Genomic DNA, 18,089 nt, shown 5'->3' with positions numbered 1-18,089 from the left:
GGCGGCCGTGGGAGGAGGGGTGGGTTTTTCTGTTGGTGGTGTGCAGAATAAGGTTTGGGTGTGCAGAATAAGGTCTTAAGGGGTGTTATCATAATAGACCCACCCTATATATATATAGGATTGACTATTTGTCACCCTGGGTGAGGAATAGTTATTCTTCACCCCCTCTATTTTAACATCAATGCACCGTAACTTTACGTTTTGGAAAGTTTTGTCTTATTTCATACGTAATATGTAATCATCATAAAAAAAACTATGTTACGTAAAAATATAGTGTAAAATATACATAAAATGCAATTTTTCTGGTCTTATGATCTATATTTTTGTTTTTCTAGCCAAATTTTACGTAGTGAATCGACATGAATGTAACTATTTGTATTTCATATGTAATTTATTTATGAAACAATCATAAGATTACTTAGGTGCAGAATAAGTTATTCTTCACCCGAGGTAATCTTACAACCGCTTACTAAATAAATTACGTATAGAATATAACTAATTACATGCATATTGATTCAATATGTAAAATTTGGTATAAAAACAAAAATATAGGTTATAAGACCAGAAAAAATCACATTTTATGTATGTTTTACACTATATTTTTACATTTGTAATTTTGCATAACATAAAATATTATTTATGAGAGTACATGTTTTCTTACGTTCTCTTTTTATGTATGAAATAAGACAAAATTTACAAAACATAAAAATACGGTGCATTGATGTCAAAACAGAGAGGGGGTGAAGAATAACTATTACTCGCCCAGGGTGACGAATAGCGCGACCCTATATATATCCGGATTGTCCGAAATCATGTTATACCTTTCTAGAATTCCCAGAACCCTTCTCGAACCATCCGAAACACTTTTGGAACTATTCGAAACTCTTTCAGTGCTTCCTTAACTCATTTGTCATTTCTCAAGTAATTAAGACTAGAACCCGTTAAGCGTGTGACTCTATATGTTCGAAAATAAGTGTGCATGACCCAAAACCCCTTCCGGTCAATAGTTAATAGTGGGATCTAGACACTCTTATTAACTCCTGCATATTCACGAAGTTCTCGAGCGAACCTGTGTTTATGAATGTCATTCCCTTTGCTTCGTGTTACGTTTACGAAACCCGGGGAGAGATTATCGGTATCCCCATGATCAACTCCTTGATCACTATACCGGTTATCTTCATTACCAGTTTCGTTATCTTTACTCGTGCCCGTGTCCCGGTGTCCCATGATCATAATCACAAGTGTCTGGCCAGACGATAATGACACCGTAACAATGAGTGGCCCAGAGAGCATCTCTTTATCATGAGAGGAGCAAATCCCAGTCTTGAACTACCATTACTGAGACATATGTTTCTGGAATAACCGTAAGTCCCCTTTATTCACATCCATTTACGGGGTGGCATGTGGTGAACCCCAAAGTAATATGAAGAATGCAAACATGAGCAAGTAATATGAAGTACCTAGCAATGATGACATCTCTCGGTAATTCATAAGTTGGGTCTATCCAACACCATTGTTTCAATAACAATGTGGTCTCATTATTGATAACATCCTTGTTACTCTAACAATGTTCAGGATCAGGAAAACAAGATCGTCATCAATACATGAGCTAGTCTTAGAGCCATGACTAGGGATCATCTTGGTGTTCATGTTTCCACACATGCAATTGGGGTTTTCCTTTGAATTTTATATTCAAGAACCAATGCAATTATAGCATAGAAACATAACTTTAATAATAAACATGGAAATATAATAATACATTTATCATTGACTCTAGGGCATATTTCCAACAGTTCGTTGGTTCCGGAAACTTCCTTGGACCATGCCCAAAGTGCTTCCTCTTGGTAGTGTTCCTAGAGGCAGACCCCGAGCCTCAGTTGATCTTGCAACCTACCATACTCGCCAATTGATTTTAGCTCCAATGAGTCTACCTGATCTAGCAGTGTAGTAGACACATGCTTGAACCGTGGAGCATTCTCAGGAAGAAGAAGCATTGGGGAGGAGACAACATGTACGTATATTAGCTGTTGTGTGGATAACAAATTAGTTCATGTTAAAGGAAAATTTAATGTAGGTATTACTGCTATGATCTTACCAGCAATACATGCACACAACTATGCACATTAATATTTGCTGCCATTGATTGTCTGTACATTTTCACACCTTTAGCTATGTAATTTGCAAAAAAAATTCTTCAGTCCATGTTATGAACAACATCAAGATTTTCCGTCATTGATATAAAGTTTCTGTTAAGCACATGACCACTTGCTAGAGCAAGGTAAACACATAACACAATCAGTACAAAATTTCTCTTAAAGGTGTCCTTATCCATTATTGAAGCAATTAATTCTATCAATCTACTAGCACACATGCCCGTGTGTTGCAACGGGACGATAAAATTACATGCCTCTAGCTTAATATAAGAATCGATCAAGAACCCCACATGTCCGTATTTTCAAGTTCAACATGGCACCCTTTAATTAGAGCCAAACCAATATATTCTTTTTTATTGGCACGTGCCCATAATTTGTTTCAATTATAATTAACCAGCATATTCTCTTTTTTTAGGGTATCATATTCTCTTTTATTGACGCATGGAAGCTACCACTGTCAATAATTTATGGTGTTCCTTCTTCTAAACAAGCCGACTTAGCTTGATGCACCGGATGCGGAGCAGGCCCAGTATGGGACTGATCGAACTCACGACCTCAAAGACCCGACCACATGTTGCGAGACACTCAAACAAATGCGCTCTTCTAACCAATGGTTAGCGTTAATATTAAAGAATCTAATGCAACGTCAGATTCAAAACTTTTTTTTGAACTTTTAAAAAACAAATAACTATGAAATGCCAAATATACTTGGCAACGTTCCAAATTATGATTTTTTTTAAATTCCACACGTTTTAGAAAGACGAACAAAAAATTTGAACGGAACATTTGTTAAAATTCACAAACATTTCTTAAAAGCATGAACTTTTTATAAAAATACGGGTTTTTTTAAGTTGTGAACAATTTTTGGCAAGGGGAACATGTTTTGAACATATGGAAGAAATTTAGAAAATGTGTTTGTAATGCAAAAATTATTTTCAATTTTTGAACATATCACTAAAACAAGAATAGTTTAAAATTTGTAACATTTTGAAATCTTGGACAAATTTGGGAAAACCCAAACATTTTCCAAAAAATGGGAATAATTTTAAAATTCCGAAAAGAAATTAGAATGACAAAAATTTAAAATTTTCAAACAGTTTTTAAATAGGAACACAATTTTGGAATTCATAACATGAACTACTAAATATACTTGGCAACATGAACAATTTTCCAAATTTTGAACTTTTTTTTGAAAATTCCATACATTTTTGGACAAAGCAAGAACAAAAAATTTGAAAAGAACATTTCCTGAAATTCGCATACATTTCTTAAATACATGAACATTCTTATAAAAATATGAATGTTTTTACGTTGTGAACAATTTTTCTAAATGGGAAGATGTGTTAAACATGCAAAAGAATTTTAGAAAATGTGTTTCTTTAATGCATCTTTTCAATTTTTAAACCTATATGTAAATCAAGAATATTTTTCGAATTTGGTACATTTTTTAAATGCATTTTTTTACATCTTGAATTTTTTGAAAAATACGAACATTTTACTAAAAATCGGAATATTTTTTAAATTTTGAAAATATTTTGGCACGATACAAAATAGAAACATTTTTTACAATAGGAACACATTTTTGTAATTCTTAACTTTTTACGAAATTGTGAATAAAAATTGAAACTGCAAACATTTTTTGAAAATTTGGAATTTAAAAATAAAATAAAAATATACTTGCAATGGAAAAAAATAAAAGAAACAGGAAATAAAAAGAATAAGAAACAGAAAAAGAAAATTTGAAAGAAAACATAAACGAAAATGGGCCGCCGTGTCTTGGTCTCCCTGTGCGTAGCTAAAACTATATGCCGCATTGAGCGGAAAATATAATTTTTGTTTATTGCTGCGTGGGCAGGAAAAAAGGGCTGACTTTACTGGGCCATAGGGCGCGCGGCCCACGTATGAAGTTCTCCACAAATCGTTTTTCCTTTGGTAACAGACGGAGCACAAAAGTTTAGTACCACCTCGAATAGAAACAAAAATTATTTTAGTGGTGAACGGATGAAAAAATTGGAGAAACACACCTTGCTTTATTAGTAGGTATAGATATAGATATAAATATAGATATAGATTACTACCTACTTACAGGTTTGTGATAATTGATTTCAGGTCTGACTTGTAAATGTCAACTCGTTTGTAATTTGTTTTCTTCGACAGCGCACCGCTTCTTCCTCTTTTACAGAAATTTATGTGCCTCCTTTGCTCCAGACTGTCACTATCAGAGGTAAAACCGCTATCATTTGAGCTTTCTCTGCGCTTCATATCCTCTCTGTCAGACACTTGTACAGATCACTGGTGATATCTTTCTTAATCTTCTCATTCTTAGTATTCAATTGATCACCTTCCGATCTATCAAACTCAGTTCTTTTCTTAAACTTCCTTTGGAGCACTGCTTCATCACTTTCAGACATTGCCTGAAGCCTATTCCTTTTTGTTTCTGACATGTGTATTCCAATATTGAGCGTGACATAATGACTCTTCTTTCTTTCGAATTGTCCTTCAGTTTACTCTTTTTTTTTGGGTGATGATCATCCTTCCTACTATTCCTCTTCCCTTTAGTGTGAACTCTTCGTTCAGACTCTATACTTTCAGTGTCAATTGATTTTTTTAGCATACTCAGTTCCTTTTGGAAATAAAAAGATGTACGTATATGCAATTCATTTGCAAATGTGAGATTCTTCATGTGAGATACCTGAAAATATGTTTCATAGATTCAACTCTACCGGTGATGCAACTTATAGCTCGTGTGAAATGTTAGATTAGTACTAGCTAGCAATTTCAGTAATACAACAAACCTCCAGCATGTAGATAAACAAAAAGACCTTTAATCTATGATATGTAGTTATCACCTCTACGCCACATCTACTGCTTCTATTCTTTCATGCAAATCAATCCTTCTTTGTAATGAAGACAAAGATATTTTAAATAAGGACCAAACAAATTCTCTTGAATCTATGATATGTAGTTACCACATCTACGACATTTCAGAACCGTGCCAATTACATCTGCTAAAAAAAGCAGAGCATAAAGTGGAACTAAACTAGAAGACCAAAACATAGCAAAGTATAGAACTTCTTACCTGCTTTTCAGGCCAGGGTATCAAGCATATCGGGCAAAATGCGGCGGCGGCGCTGCCGATTCGAGGTGTAGGAACTTGTTAGCTCCTTTTCACCCCAGAGGATCCAGGATCTCGCCGGATTGTGGCGGCGGCGGGCCTGAGAGGTGTAGCCGATGAAGACTGCGATGGGATGGCATGCAATCCTTTGATGACTAGTACAGAACTGAATTAGTGGGCCACAGGGGTATCCTGTATGTGTACATTATCACGCCAATACGGTATGGAATGTGTACAACTATTGATACATAATGAAGTACTCCCTCCGTCCGCGAATAAGTGTACTTCTATCTTTTGTCCTAAGTCAAAGTGTTGAAATTTTGTTCAATTTTATAGGGAAAGGTCGAAGCATTTATGGCACAAAAATAGTATCACTCGATCCGTTTCGAAATGTACTTCCATAAAATACCAATTTGATGTCATATATGTTTCTACTCTTTTCTATAAAGTTGGTTAAAATTTTAAAGCTTTGACTTAGGAAAAAAAGGTAGAAGTACACTTATTCACGGACGGATGGAGTATAAGAGTTAGTTTGACTATGGTATATGGACGTCCGAATTTCAGAACCATCTAACGGCATCCGGTTACCCGGTAGAAACCAGCACCGCTAGTTTTTCATTTCGCATGGGTCTAGGTTTGATATTGTTCAACCTGTGCAAAACCAAATTCATTGCCATATCTTTAGCGGTCCAGCCTAATTGCTGTATGAGCATTTAGTGGCTTTGCATGTCCAAAAATAGCTGCCTACTTTGAATTTAAATGCAGTTCTGATTCAGAGAATCTTTTATTGCTAAAGAAACACGTTAAGGAAGTTTCAGAATTAAAGAAGCGCACGGTAAGTGAGAAGCCATTTTTATAACATTTTCATTGCGTTTCAATTCCGAGATTACCACAAGTCGCAGTTTTATGTACACCATTACACCAACAATGAACTGCAAATGCACTGCGATCAAATGAGCAGAAAAGAGATGATTTGCCACATCTTGAACCATTTGGCTCGAAATTAATTCCACTAATTTTACGGGAAAATGGAAGCACACACTGGTTGCTCAAAACATGGATAGAACTAACAAATGCCATCATTTGGCGAAAGACATGCATAATTAAGTTCTACTACTAAACAACACATTGAAGGTGAAGAAGTACTGAAACTAAAAGGCTCAGCTGTAACTTTATCTATGCTTCAGTTGCTTCTCCCACGCACAATGAAGCTAATAATAGCAGGACAGCTTGCCTCCAGATTCTTATACCCCTCCGTCGCCACCACCGCTTCAAGTATCGTAGGGCTGCTGAGGATGAACTCGATGCAACTAGCCTTGAGGTCAGAGCAGTTGTGCTGCTCAGCTAATGCCAAAGTAGTACCCGCTGTATCTATAGTAAGGTCACCTGAAAGTTTGTCCTCGCACATAACCTTGAGCTTGCCCAGCCCATACCTGTCAGCCGCCGCAAGCAGATGTTGAGCCATTGTAACTGCAGCCTCCTGCTCCCAATCAAATTCAGGAACTTTGTCGGTGTAGATGAAGTGCAGCATGGCCTTGAATGCTTCCGCCTCCATGTCATCGATCACGACTTGTTGAGCGCTGCTCTCCCTCATGCTCCCGAAGAACTCAGCCATGAGGACAGGTGACCTCGCAGCAAGGATATTCTTGTGTGCAAGAAAGGACTCACCCGAGACGAGGAACGTAACATCGGATCCCGTCTTGCTCTGCAGGAGCTCACCAAGGTGCTGCTGCAAGTTGGAGGCCGGCACCCGAAGTGCGGTTGCCACATCAGGATTTTCCTTCAGAATAGTGATGATGCACTCCACACTCAAGTAATCATCATCAGGACATGCCGGCTCCGGTAGAGATTTCTTTTGCACGATCATTGCCCGATGTGAGCAATCTTTGTGGCGCTTGAACACATGTGAGATAGTCACCTCAGAATGTGGTGCTCTGTGCAGAACAGGGTCTGGTGGATTGCCCGGCACCCTCGGATGTACCAGTTGACAGCTTATGCTTGCTGTCACAGAGCCAGACCGGGGGGCTTCACTCAATAACATAAGGCAGAAGTCTAGCCAAGAGGTGGAATAAGTGGGTACATAGCAAAGGATTTCCCACTCATACCCACCGACCTCACACTTTGATTTGACGCACTGCTTATCCAGACCGGGCTGCGAGCACAACGCTTTCAAACCTTCAATCTTGAACAGCTGCACAGAGCGCACGGTGCTGGTGAGGATGGTACAGGCATCAGCCATGTCCAACAAGGGATCCTGAGGAAGTGGAAATGTTGGAGGTGAGAAGATAATGGTGGAGGAAAAATTTATACAGCAAAGTTTCACTGATGGTCTAATGTCAGCTTGCCCCAATATCCACATCATCGCTGATTGTAATTGCAAGAGACTAATACCGAACATAAAAGGCCAAAATTTCATGGATGCAGCTTACCTGCAGCTCGCCGTCGTCGGTGTGTGACGAGGAGAGTTGGAGGAGCAGGTCGTCGACGGCCCGGCGGTGATCGGCGTCCGCGTCGGAACCTGAGGAGGAGCCGGGAGACGGCTGGAGGAAGGCCTCCGGATCGAGCTCACGGGGCGGCGGTGGGGCTTTGCTACGGGTCAGGGCTTTGTGGTCGGTGCTGGGTGTACCGGTTGTCTCGTCGTCGTCGTCGTCATCTTCGGACGAGAGGAGGAGGAGCAGATCGTCGACGGCACGGCGGTGATCAGCGTCGGCCTCGGAGGCAAATGAGGAGGCTGGAGACAACGGGAGGAAGGCCCCCAGATCGATCTCTTGGGATGGAGGTGGTGGCTGGGACGCCATCGCCGGCGATGAGACGGCACGAGGGAGACCGTCGCCTTGTCGCCGAGGATGGCACGGCGGTGATCGGCGCCGGAGGCTGAGGAGGAGGCGCGAGACGACGGGAGGTTTCGATCTAGGTCAAGGTAGATAAGCGGCGCAGATTCTCTTCTTTGGCGTGGCAATGGTAGAGACTGCCTTACCCGGTTACCCCCCACATCGATGCCCTCCCTTTTGGATCCCACGGCTGGCCCAAGTAAGGCCGACGTAGCTAAATAAGCCCAGCTCGGGGGGACCTCCTATATGCCGCTCTTTGCGGCAAACAGCCGCACTTTCGCGTAAACGGGTGTCTACCTGGGCCGGCCCATGAAGGAAACAGCTGAGAGCACGCACTTTAGGGTAGCAACTAATCAACGAGCGCTCCTTCGCGAGCCTCGCAACGATCAACGCTACTTGGCGCGCTCACAACCATTCGCCACATGTCGCGCTCTGGGTGCTTCCTTCGGATTTTGTTTTTTATTTTTACGCACGCGTTTTTGGCTTTCTAAACGATTTTTTTGTTTTTTTTTACGTTTTGGTTTTCTACCGGTCTTCCCTAGCTTTCCGAACAATTTTCTTTTTCAAAAAAAAAAAATTTACGCAAAAAAATGCATTTTTTTGTGAGAGTCACGGTTTTGTTTTCGCGAGAGGCACGGCCGTGCCTCTTGGAAACGAAAAAAAAATATGTTTCTATTTTTTTTCTTTCGCGAGAGGCACGGTTTTGCTTCCGCGAGAGGCACGGCTGTGCTTTCGCGAGAGGCACGGGCGTGCCTCTTTCGGAAAAGGAAAAAAAACACGTTTTCTTTTTTCTTTTTCTTTCACGAGAGGCAAGGTTTTGCTTTCGCGAGAGGCACGGTTGTGCTTTCACGAGAGGCATGCGCGTGCCTCTTTCGGAAAGAAAAAAAAACACGTTTTCTATTTTTTTTTTCTTTCACGAGAGGCACGGGCATGCCTCTTTTGGAAAGGAAAAAAATATGTTTTCTATTTTTTTTTCTTTCGTGAGAGGCACGGTTTTGCTTTCGCGAGAGGTACGGTTGTGATTTCGTCAGAGGCACGGGCGTGCCTCTTTCGGAAAGGGAAAAAAACCCGTGTTCCCGGTTCGGTTTTTTCATCGGTTTTTTTGTCCGGTTTTTTCGTGAAAAAAAAAGTTCGTCAAAACCTATCAATATGGGTTCTAGTTTTGAAGATCTCGACGCGAGGAATCCAACGGCGAAAGCGGTTCGAGATTTGAACGCACGGTTTAAGAGATAAAACGTTTTGAATAAACGGATCTATGAAAAAAGAGAAAATTCTCAGGTTGCGACAAGTGGCGCACATGCAGCGCGCCACTTGTCGCAACCTGAAAAAGTTTGAGTGATCTCCGCAAGAAGTACTCCTTAACTAGTGATTTCGGCACTTTAGTAGCTATAAAAAAACTAAGCCGGCCTAGCACGCGTAAGAACACAGGAACTCATGGAAGAGACCACTGCATTTCCTATTTGGCGCCCGGTTATAGCAGTTTCCGCAAAACGGCGCCTGCAGCGGCGCTAGCTGGGCTCGGCCCAACTACCAATCTTCCCCCTGTTTTGAAAAACAAAAAGGAAGCAAAAATGTAAGCAGGCAAGAATCAAACCAACAATCTCTCCGTCGATACCCAACTACACAAACCACTAGGACATCACCCTGACTCGTGAATACGAACCTCCTTTCCATCTTTTCATACATACAGGAAATGCCCTTTATGTTTTCTGTGTTTTTTTCTTTCTTTTTTTGTTCCCTGTTCTCTTTTTTCCTTAAATGCATGAAATGTTTACAAAAAGATGATATTTCTTTTCTAATTAGTAAACTTTTTCGCTAAATCGATGATTTTTTTCAATTTCATTGAACATTTTCAAACTCGTTAACATTTTTTTTGAAAATGAATGAACTTTTTAACATTTTGATGAACTTATTTCAAAAGCCGATGAACTTTTCTTAAAATTAGATGAACTTTCTTCAAATTTGATAAAAAAATCTAATTCAATGAACTTTTTTCAAACTAGATGAACTTTATTTCAAATTGATGATCTTATTATAAAATTCAGTGAACCTTTTTTTCAATTCGGTGAACTTTCTTCAAATTTGATGAACCTTTTTTTAAAATTGATGAACTTTTTTCAAATTCAATAATATTTTTTTAAATTAGATCAACTTATTTTTAAATTGGATGAACATTTTTCAGTTTTGTGAACTGTTTTAAAAATCGTGAATTTTTTCGAAAAATAAATTGATGAACTTTTTCCAGTTCTGTGAATGGTTTTGAAAATGGTGATTTTTTAAAAAAAATGATGAAGTTTTATTTGTTTTTGTGAACTTTTTTTTTCCATTGATGAACTTTTTTCAAAATCATTGACCTTTCGTTTAAAGGGGCAACGTTTCTCTGCATGTTCACGTACTTTACGAAATCTGTGATGTATGAGTGGCCGTGATAGTTTTAAACAGCTAGCACTGAATATTGCCACTTGCGACCACATGGCCTGGTGGTTAGCCGACTACCTGCAGGTAGTGTAGGTCGTGAGTTTGATACGCTAAGGAAGCGTAATGTCTTTAATTCTTTTGGCACATTTTTGTACCATATATCTCCCGAAACAATAGCACGAAAAGTTCGGGAATGGGCCTGATTCCAAAACGGCCCAACCAACGAATGTGCAGAAACCAACTAGCCTAATGGGCGCTGAAGGCGCTGACTAGGGGTTCCCAAAGACCACGCACCACAACCAGTTGAGCTAACAAAGGTTACTGTATAGAGAGCAGCGTAAATCATTAAAAACCAACATCCAGCATAGATCCGACATATATTTAGAATTTCAAATGCATTTTTCTAAAACAACCGTGAGTGTTTTATGAAACCCAAACACTTTTTAACTTTGTAAACAATTTTTTCTAACTGAAACATTAAAAAACGGAACATTTTTTGAATTTGTAAACAAATTCGGAAAACATGAACATTTTCTGAAAATCACAAACATATTTCAATCTGTGAAAAAATTGGAAACATGCTTTTTTTTGTGAACAAATTTCGAAAACAGGAACAAAATTTTCAAAATTCCCATTTTTTTTGAATTTGTTGACAAAATTTGAAAACGTGAAAGATTTCAGAATTTGTGAACCATTCTAAAAATGAGAATATTTTTCGAAATTTGAGAACAACTTTCGAACATGGAATGTTTAAATCCTGAACAATTTCTAATTCATGAACAAAACTTTTAACTAGAACAATGTTTAAATTTATTAATAAACATTGGAAAATAAATATTTTTTAATGTTTTTGACAAATTTTGAAAATTGGGACATAATTTTGAAACCGGAACGAATGTTCTTAGTTTGTGAACAAAATTTAAAAATATGATCACTTTCTGAAATTCAGAACAAATTTTCTGAAAAACTGAACAAAATTTGAAAATTCGTTTTTTCAAATTTCTGAAACATTAGTTGAAAAAGGGGGAAACGGAAAAAGAAAAAAATAAAAAAAAAGAATAGAAAAAAAGAGAAAAGAAAAGAGAAAAAATGAGAAACAAAGAAAAATAAAATATATAGGAAAAATAAATATATAAAGGAAAATTGGTTCGACAACCTTCTAGGTTCCAAAACTGGGCATGGCCGAACGCTAAACAGGCCGGCCCATCCCGAGCGCTCAGTCGATGGCGCGTGCGTAACACTGACTGTTTGCCGTAGAGAATGGCAAATAGTGTTTCCCCAGCTCGGAAGCGAGGCGAGAAAGACAGAGAGACGGCAATGCGGCAAGGGACCTCCAGTTCAGCGCCGCCTAATCAAACCGGTGCTCACTGCGGCTCCCTGGTGGGCCGGCCCACGTAACGCATCAGCAATGAATTTTTTTGTTGCGTCGCGAATTTGAACACGCATCGCTGCATTGCTGCACGCGCTTCGCTAACCACTAGAGCCACGTCACACTACTGATACATAGTACCACGACATGTTTAAGGACAATGGCAGCCGCCCAGGTCCAAAATTTAGAACTTCACAGATTAAAAAAATCATGAATATGTTTCAAAAATAAAAGGTTCGGGTATTAAAAAAATCTCACAAATTTAAAAAAGTTCACTAATTAAAGAAAAAGTTCATAAATTTGTAAAAGTTCACGGAATTAGAAAAGGTCCACTAATTTCCGAAAAGTTAATGAATTTATAAAAGTTCACGAGTTTGAAAAAAGTTCACGGATCGAAAAAGTTCACAAAAACTTGGAAAAAGTTCTAGAAATTCGAAATAGTACAATCAAATTGAAAAAGTTCATCAATTTGAAAAAAAGTTCATCAATTTTCATAAAAGTTCACGAATTTTGAAAAAAGTTCATGGATTTTGATAAAATTTCATCGAGTTTTAAAAAAATCAATGATTTTGAAAAAAGTTCATCAAGTTTGAAAAAAACGGTCATAAAAATCTGATGAATTTTTTTCACATAATTATAAAAAGGAAAAGGGAAAAAAGAAAAATTAAAGGAAAATCAAAACAGAAAAATCAAACAAAAACAGAAAAAAGAAAAAGAAAAAGAAAACAAAAAAGGAAGAGATTTGCCCAAGAGAGTGCTAGGAAGGATGTGGAGCGTGCCTCTGGTGTTTACAATCTCAATGGGGCATCGTTCGATATACTGCTAGAACTTGGAGCACAAAGAAATTATGGGAGGTGATGACTGCTTGTGTGATAATGCACAATGTGATCGTATTGGATGAGCGTCCGGAACGTATCTATGACGAGGGTTTCAGTTTCAGGGTGACAATGTTGTGTCTGAGCATGGAGGGGCGACAACGTGTCGGTGTACAAAAGTATGGGCTCTTTTGTACCCCTTACTTGTGCACGGGCAGTTGCAGTCGCGCCTGTGGCCGGGCCCGAGAGGGCAGCAGAAGATAAAACCCGAAGGCCACCAAGGCAAATACTCGAGGAACAAGGAGCAGAAGGCGAGCTGGACCTCCCCCGGCAACACCATTGCCAGGGCAACCTACGCAGCACCAGCAAGCACATCACCCTTGGGGTTGAGAGTTCTGACACCATCGACAACGTTAAGACCAAGATCTGAGAACGCATGCTTGGTAGCATGCAGATCCTCATAAAGATTGATAGCCTATGGGTCCGCATGGGACCAGAGGACAAAGACCCCCGGCAAGACCTTTGCTGGGGACAATTGCAAGGCCCCCGGCAAACCTTGCCGGGGGCGATCGCTGGGCCGCAGATCTTCGTCCTCTGGTCTTGTTAGCCTGGAATTTGCCACCACACCACCACTCTAGTGCGACGACCAGTGTGCCAACTAAGCAGGTGCCTGTGTGGCGGCATGCAGATTTTCGTGGAGGCTCTACCATCGCGCCAATGCAGCGTCTAGTTAGCCAGCGTGGCACTGCATGCCTTGTTAGCCTGGACGCGTGTCTTAGCAAGGAGGAGCGACGACGGACGAGATGGCTTCTGTTGTCGTCCCCGATAAAGTAAGAGGGCACGTAGGCAGCGCATTAAATGTGTTTGTCCTATGGTGCCAAGTGATAAGCTCATACACTGTAGCTTGCAACCTCATGTGTGCCACTGTGGCAACCCCTTTTCGTATAAAAGGGGGCCCAAGGCGTACAGAGAGAGGATTTCAGACTTTTGGACCGTGCTCGCATCGTAGCTAGTTCAAAAGCTCAAGAACACATATATCCAGACAAGCAGGACTAGGGTATTACGCATCTTTGCGGCCTGAACCTGGGTAAAACTACCTATGTGCTAACTGCTAGACCTGCTCTTCGTGCAGCTAATCCCCCGCCGAACATAGAAGGGATCCTTGTGGCCCCATAGGTGTTCGTTTCCCCAACATCTTTGGCGCGCCAGGTAGGGGGCATTAGTTTTGAGAATCTGGTCTACTAGTTAGCGCGGCAGTTCTTCACCACGATGGCTCCAAAGAAGAAGACGATCGCAGTGATCAGCCCGCCAGGAGCCGCCCCGCACATGCTCGCACGGACGGGCGATGTGGCAGACGCTAGTGGTGGAGGAGACCAAGACCGTCCGCGTCACCCAGACATGAGAAGCCAGGTGAGCGGCGTCGTCCGCAGCGGCGACAGTGGTCCGCACGCCGCCACGCCCAAGGATGGAGGTGCGCTGCCTGCGGGTGGCGCGGGGACCTCCAAGGTCAGAAAGACGACCCCGCCGGTGCACGTGCCGCAGTCCTCTTAGATCATGTGCGATGAACAGTGCCGCAATGTTGAAGACCCCGGGCGTCGCCGCGGCAAAAGCCCTCAGCGTCACTCTCAGGACGCGTAGGGCCAACATGCACGCCATGATGCTGGCAAAAAAGGCGCACGGCCGCGGAATCGTGACGGGACTCCTTCTAACATAGTTAGAGGTCTGAGTTCCTCCCATTCCTCGTGCCTGTCGCTGCCGCCCACACGAGCAGAAGCACTGTCGCAAGCGTAGCTACTCCTCGACTTTCCTCCTGCTCTCGAGAAGCAAGAAGAGTGGAGAGCTGCCATTCAAATCCTTATTGGCCATGCCAACATGGATGGCCACCGGGAAGCAAGTCCTTCGCGGCTCCGGACAACCGAGTCGGCACGCGTTGGCAGTGGAAGGGTTGGAGGCGCCGCAACCACGGTGCACTCCCCTCCACCGCAGCCAGCCCGTCGGGTTGATGCCCGTGACAGCGTGTCCACGGCGTCGTCTGACCCACGAACGCGTTGCGACCAACGTCAAGTTCTTCGAGAGAGGCTCAAGGACGATGCCCGGACTACCATCAAGCGCCGATGGGAGGCCCGTCACCAATCTGATAGGCGTGTTGGGCCTACTGCGTACAAGCCTGTGCCGGGGGATGTTGGCGACTTGCCCTATGTAATAACTTGTCCAGCGTTCACCCATGAGTTGCGGCAGTTCCAGTGGCCCAACACCCGCGTGTTCAAATCGGAGGTCCTGGAGAAGTACGACGTCAAGACCCATCCGTCTGAGTTCCTGAGCGTCTACACCATCACGATGCAAGCCGCTGGAGCACGAGATGACAAGGTACTCGCCAACTATTTCCCGTTGGTGCTCAAGCCCAACGTCAGGTCATGGTTGATGAATTTGCCGATAGACTCCATCTCCTATTGGTCTGATCTGTGCCACGAGTTTATTGGTGCCTTCACAAGCGGCCACTTAGCTCCTGGACAGGCAAGCAATTTGCATGTGATCCCTCAAAGGGACGGAGAATGCTTGCACAAGTACATACAAAGGTTTAGCCGTGTGCAGTACAACATCCCCGATGTTCATCCCGCTGCTGTCATCAGCGCGTTCCAGCAGAATGTGCGCAATCGTAAGATGCGCGAGGAGCTAGTGATGAACAAGGTTGCGGATGTTGCCAAACTATATGTTCTGGCCAACATATGTGCTTGAGCTGAGGAAGGAAGAAAGTACCCCGGCGAGGATGCCGACGTGGGAAGTGACTCTGAAGACGAAGACGTCACCACCCCGGTGAAGAAGTGCCAAAGAGGCAACAGAAAGCGCAAGGGCAAGACGTGCTTGCCGTCGAGGAATCTGGCGACCCCGGCACCGCCAAGAAAGCCAAGGTTGACGACCAGGCCAAGGAGATTGCCGGGTGCAACGCTTGCCGGGCCTTGGCGGCTGCTGTTGGGGAACGTAGTAATTTCAAAAAAATCCCTACGCACACGCAAGATCATGGTGATGCATAGCAACGAGAGGGGAGAGTGTTGTCCATGTACCCTCGTAGACCGAAAGCGGAAGCGTTAGCACAACGCGATTGATGTAGTCGTACATCTTCATGATCCGACCGATCCAAGTACCGAACATACGGCACCTCCGAGTTTAGCACATGTTCAGCTCGATGACATCCCATGAACTCCGATCTAGCAGAGCTTTGCGGGAGAGTTCCGTCAGCACGACGACGTGATGATGGTGTTGATGATGCTACTGACGCAGGGCTTCGCCTAAGCACCGCTACGATATTACCAACGTTGAATATGGTGGAGGGGGGCACCGCACATGGCTGGGAGAGATCAACAGATCAACTTGTGTGTCTAGAGGTGCCCCCCTGCCCCCGTATATAAAGGAGCAAGGGGGAGGCCGGCCGGCCCTATAGGACGCCCCAGGAAGAGGAGTCCTCCTCCTAGTAGGAGTAGGACTCCCCTCTTTCCTCCTCCTACTAGGAGGGGGAAAGGAAAGGGGAGAGGGAGAAGGAAAGGGGGCGCCGCCCCCCTCTGATACGTCTCCATCGTATCTATAATTTTTGATTGTTCCATGCCAATATTCTACAACTTTCATATACTTTTGGCAACTTTTTAAACTATTTTTGGGACTAACATATTGATCCAGTGCCCAGTGCTTGTTCCTGTCTATTTCTTGTTTTATGTTTCGCAGAAAACCCATATCAAACGGAGTCCAAACGGGATAAAAACGGACAGAGAATTATTTGGAATATTTATGATTTTTGGGAAGTAAAATCAACGCGAGACGGTGCCCGAGGGGGCCAGGAGATAGGGGAGCACGCCCCAGGGAGGCAGACGCGCCCTGGACTCTCCTGGGCCCCTCGTAAGGCGGTTGACGGTCTTCTTTTGCCACAAGAAATCTAATTTTACAAGAAATATCTGGGAGAAAGATTTACCCCAATCGGAGTTACGGATCTCCTGATATAAAAGAAACGGTGAAGGGGCAGAATCTGAGAACGCAGAAACAGAGAGAGACAGAGAGATAGATCCAATCTAGGACCAGAGGGGAAACCCTTCTCCCATCTAGGGATAAGGTCAAGGAAGAAGAAGAAGAAGAAGAACAAGGGGGGCTCTCTCCCCCTTGCTTCCGGTGGCGCCGGAACGCCGCCGGGGGCCATCATCATCACCGCGATCTTCACCAACAACTTCACCGCCTTCATCACCAACTCTTCCCCCCTCTATGCAGCGGTGTAACCCCTCTCTTACCCGCTGTAATCTCTACTTAAACATGGTGCTCAACGCTATATATTATTTCCCAATGATGTATGGCTATCTTATGGTGTTTTGTCCTATGGGTTAATTGATGATCGTGGTTGGTTTGAGTTGCATGTTTTATTATTTGTGCTGTCCTATGGTGCCCTTCGTGTCGCACAAGCATGAGGGATTCCCGCTGTAGGGTGTTGCAATGCGTTCATGATTCGCTTATAGTGGGTTGCATGAGTGACTGAAACACAAACCCGAGTAAGGGGGTTGTTGCGTATGGGATAAAGAGGACTTGATGCTTTAATGCTATGGTTGGGTTTTACCTTAATGAATCTTTAGTAGTTGCAAATGCTTGCTAGAGTTCCAATCATAAGTGTATATGATCCAAGAAGAGAAAGTATGTTAGCTTATGCCTCTCCCTCAAATAAAATTGCAGTAGTGATTACCGGTCTAAGTTATCGATTGCCTTGGACAAATAACTTTCTCGTAACAAAAAGATCTCTACTAATACTTACTTTATTGCATCTTTATCTAAACAGCTCGTACTTTTTATTTACGTGCTCTTTATTATCTTGCAAACCTTTCCAACAACACCTACAAAGTACTTCTAGTTTCATATTTGTTCTAGGTAAAATGAACGTCAAGCGTGCGTAGAGTCGTATCAGTGGCCGATAGGACTTGAGAGAGTATTTGTTCTACCTTTAGCTCCTCATTGGGTTCGACACTCTTACTTATCGAAAGAGGCTACAACTATCCCGTATACTTGCGGGTTATCACCCTCTCCTAGTCCAATTCGGACCAGAGGGGGAGGGGCGCGCGGCCTGCCCTAGGCCAGCCCTCTCTCTCTCCACTAGGGCCCATAAGGCCCACTATTTCTCCCGGGGGGTTCTGGTAACCCTCCGGCACTCCAGTTTTCTTCGAAATCACCCGGAACACTACCGGTGTCCGAATATAGCCGTCCAATATATCGATCTTTACATCTCGACCATTTTGAGACTCCTCGTCATGTCCGTGGTCATATCTGAGACTCTGAACTACCTTCGGTACATCAAAACATAAAAACTCATAATACCGATCATCACCGAATTTCAAGCGTGCGGACCCTACGGGTTTGAGAACT

The 18,089-nt window shown here is 42.7% G+C and overlaps 1 protein-coding gene across 1 annotated transcript; it reads right to left on the bottom strand.

The window, feature by feature from the left end:
- Nucleotides 1–6,120: 6,120 nt before the first annotated feature.
- Nucleotides 6,121–8,227, bottom strand: LOC123161442 (BTB/POZ and MATH domain-containing protein 1). Its single transcript, XM_044579272.1, has 2 exons — nucleotides 7,698–8,227; nucleotides 6,121–7,522 (listed from the first exon to the last, which is right to left on the bottom strand). The coding sequence occupies exons 1-2, from the start codon at nucleotides 8,064–8,066 to the stop codon at nucleotides 6,452–6,454; spliced, it is 1,440 nt and encodes a 479-aa protein (XP_044435207.1). The 5' UTR covers nucleotides 8,067–8,227; the 3' UTR covers nucleotides 6,121–6,451.
- Between the last annotated feature and the right edge of the window lie 9,862 nt (nucleotides 8,228–18,089).

The sequence above is a fragment of the Triticum aestivum genome, chromosome 7B (genome assembly GCF_018294505.1).
Source record: "Triticum aestivum cultivar Chinese Spring chromosome 7B, IWGSC CS RefSeq v2.1, whole genome shotgun sequence".
Classification (NCBI taxonomy): Eukaryota; Viridiplantae; Streptophyta; class Magnoliopsida; order Poales; family Poaceae; genus Triticum; species Triticum aestivum.
Note: the sequence above shows the minus strand (reverse complement) of the source record. Positions and strands in the feature narration are given on the sequence as shown.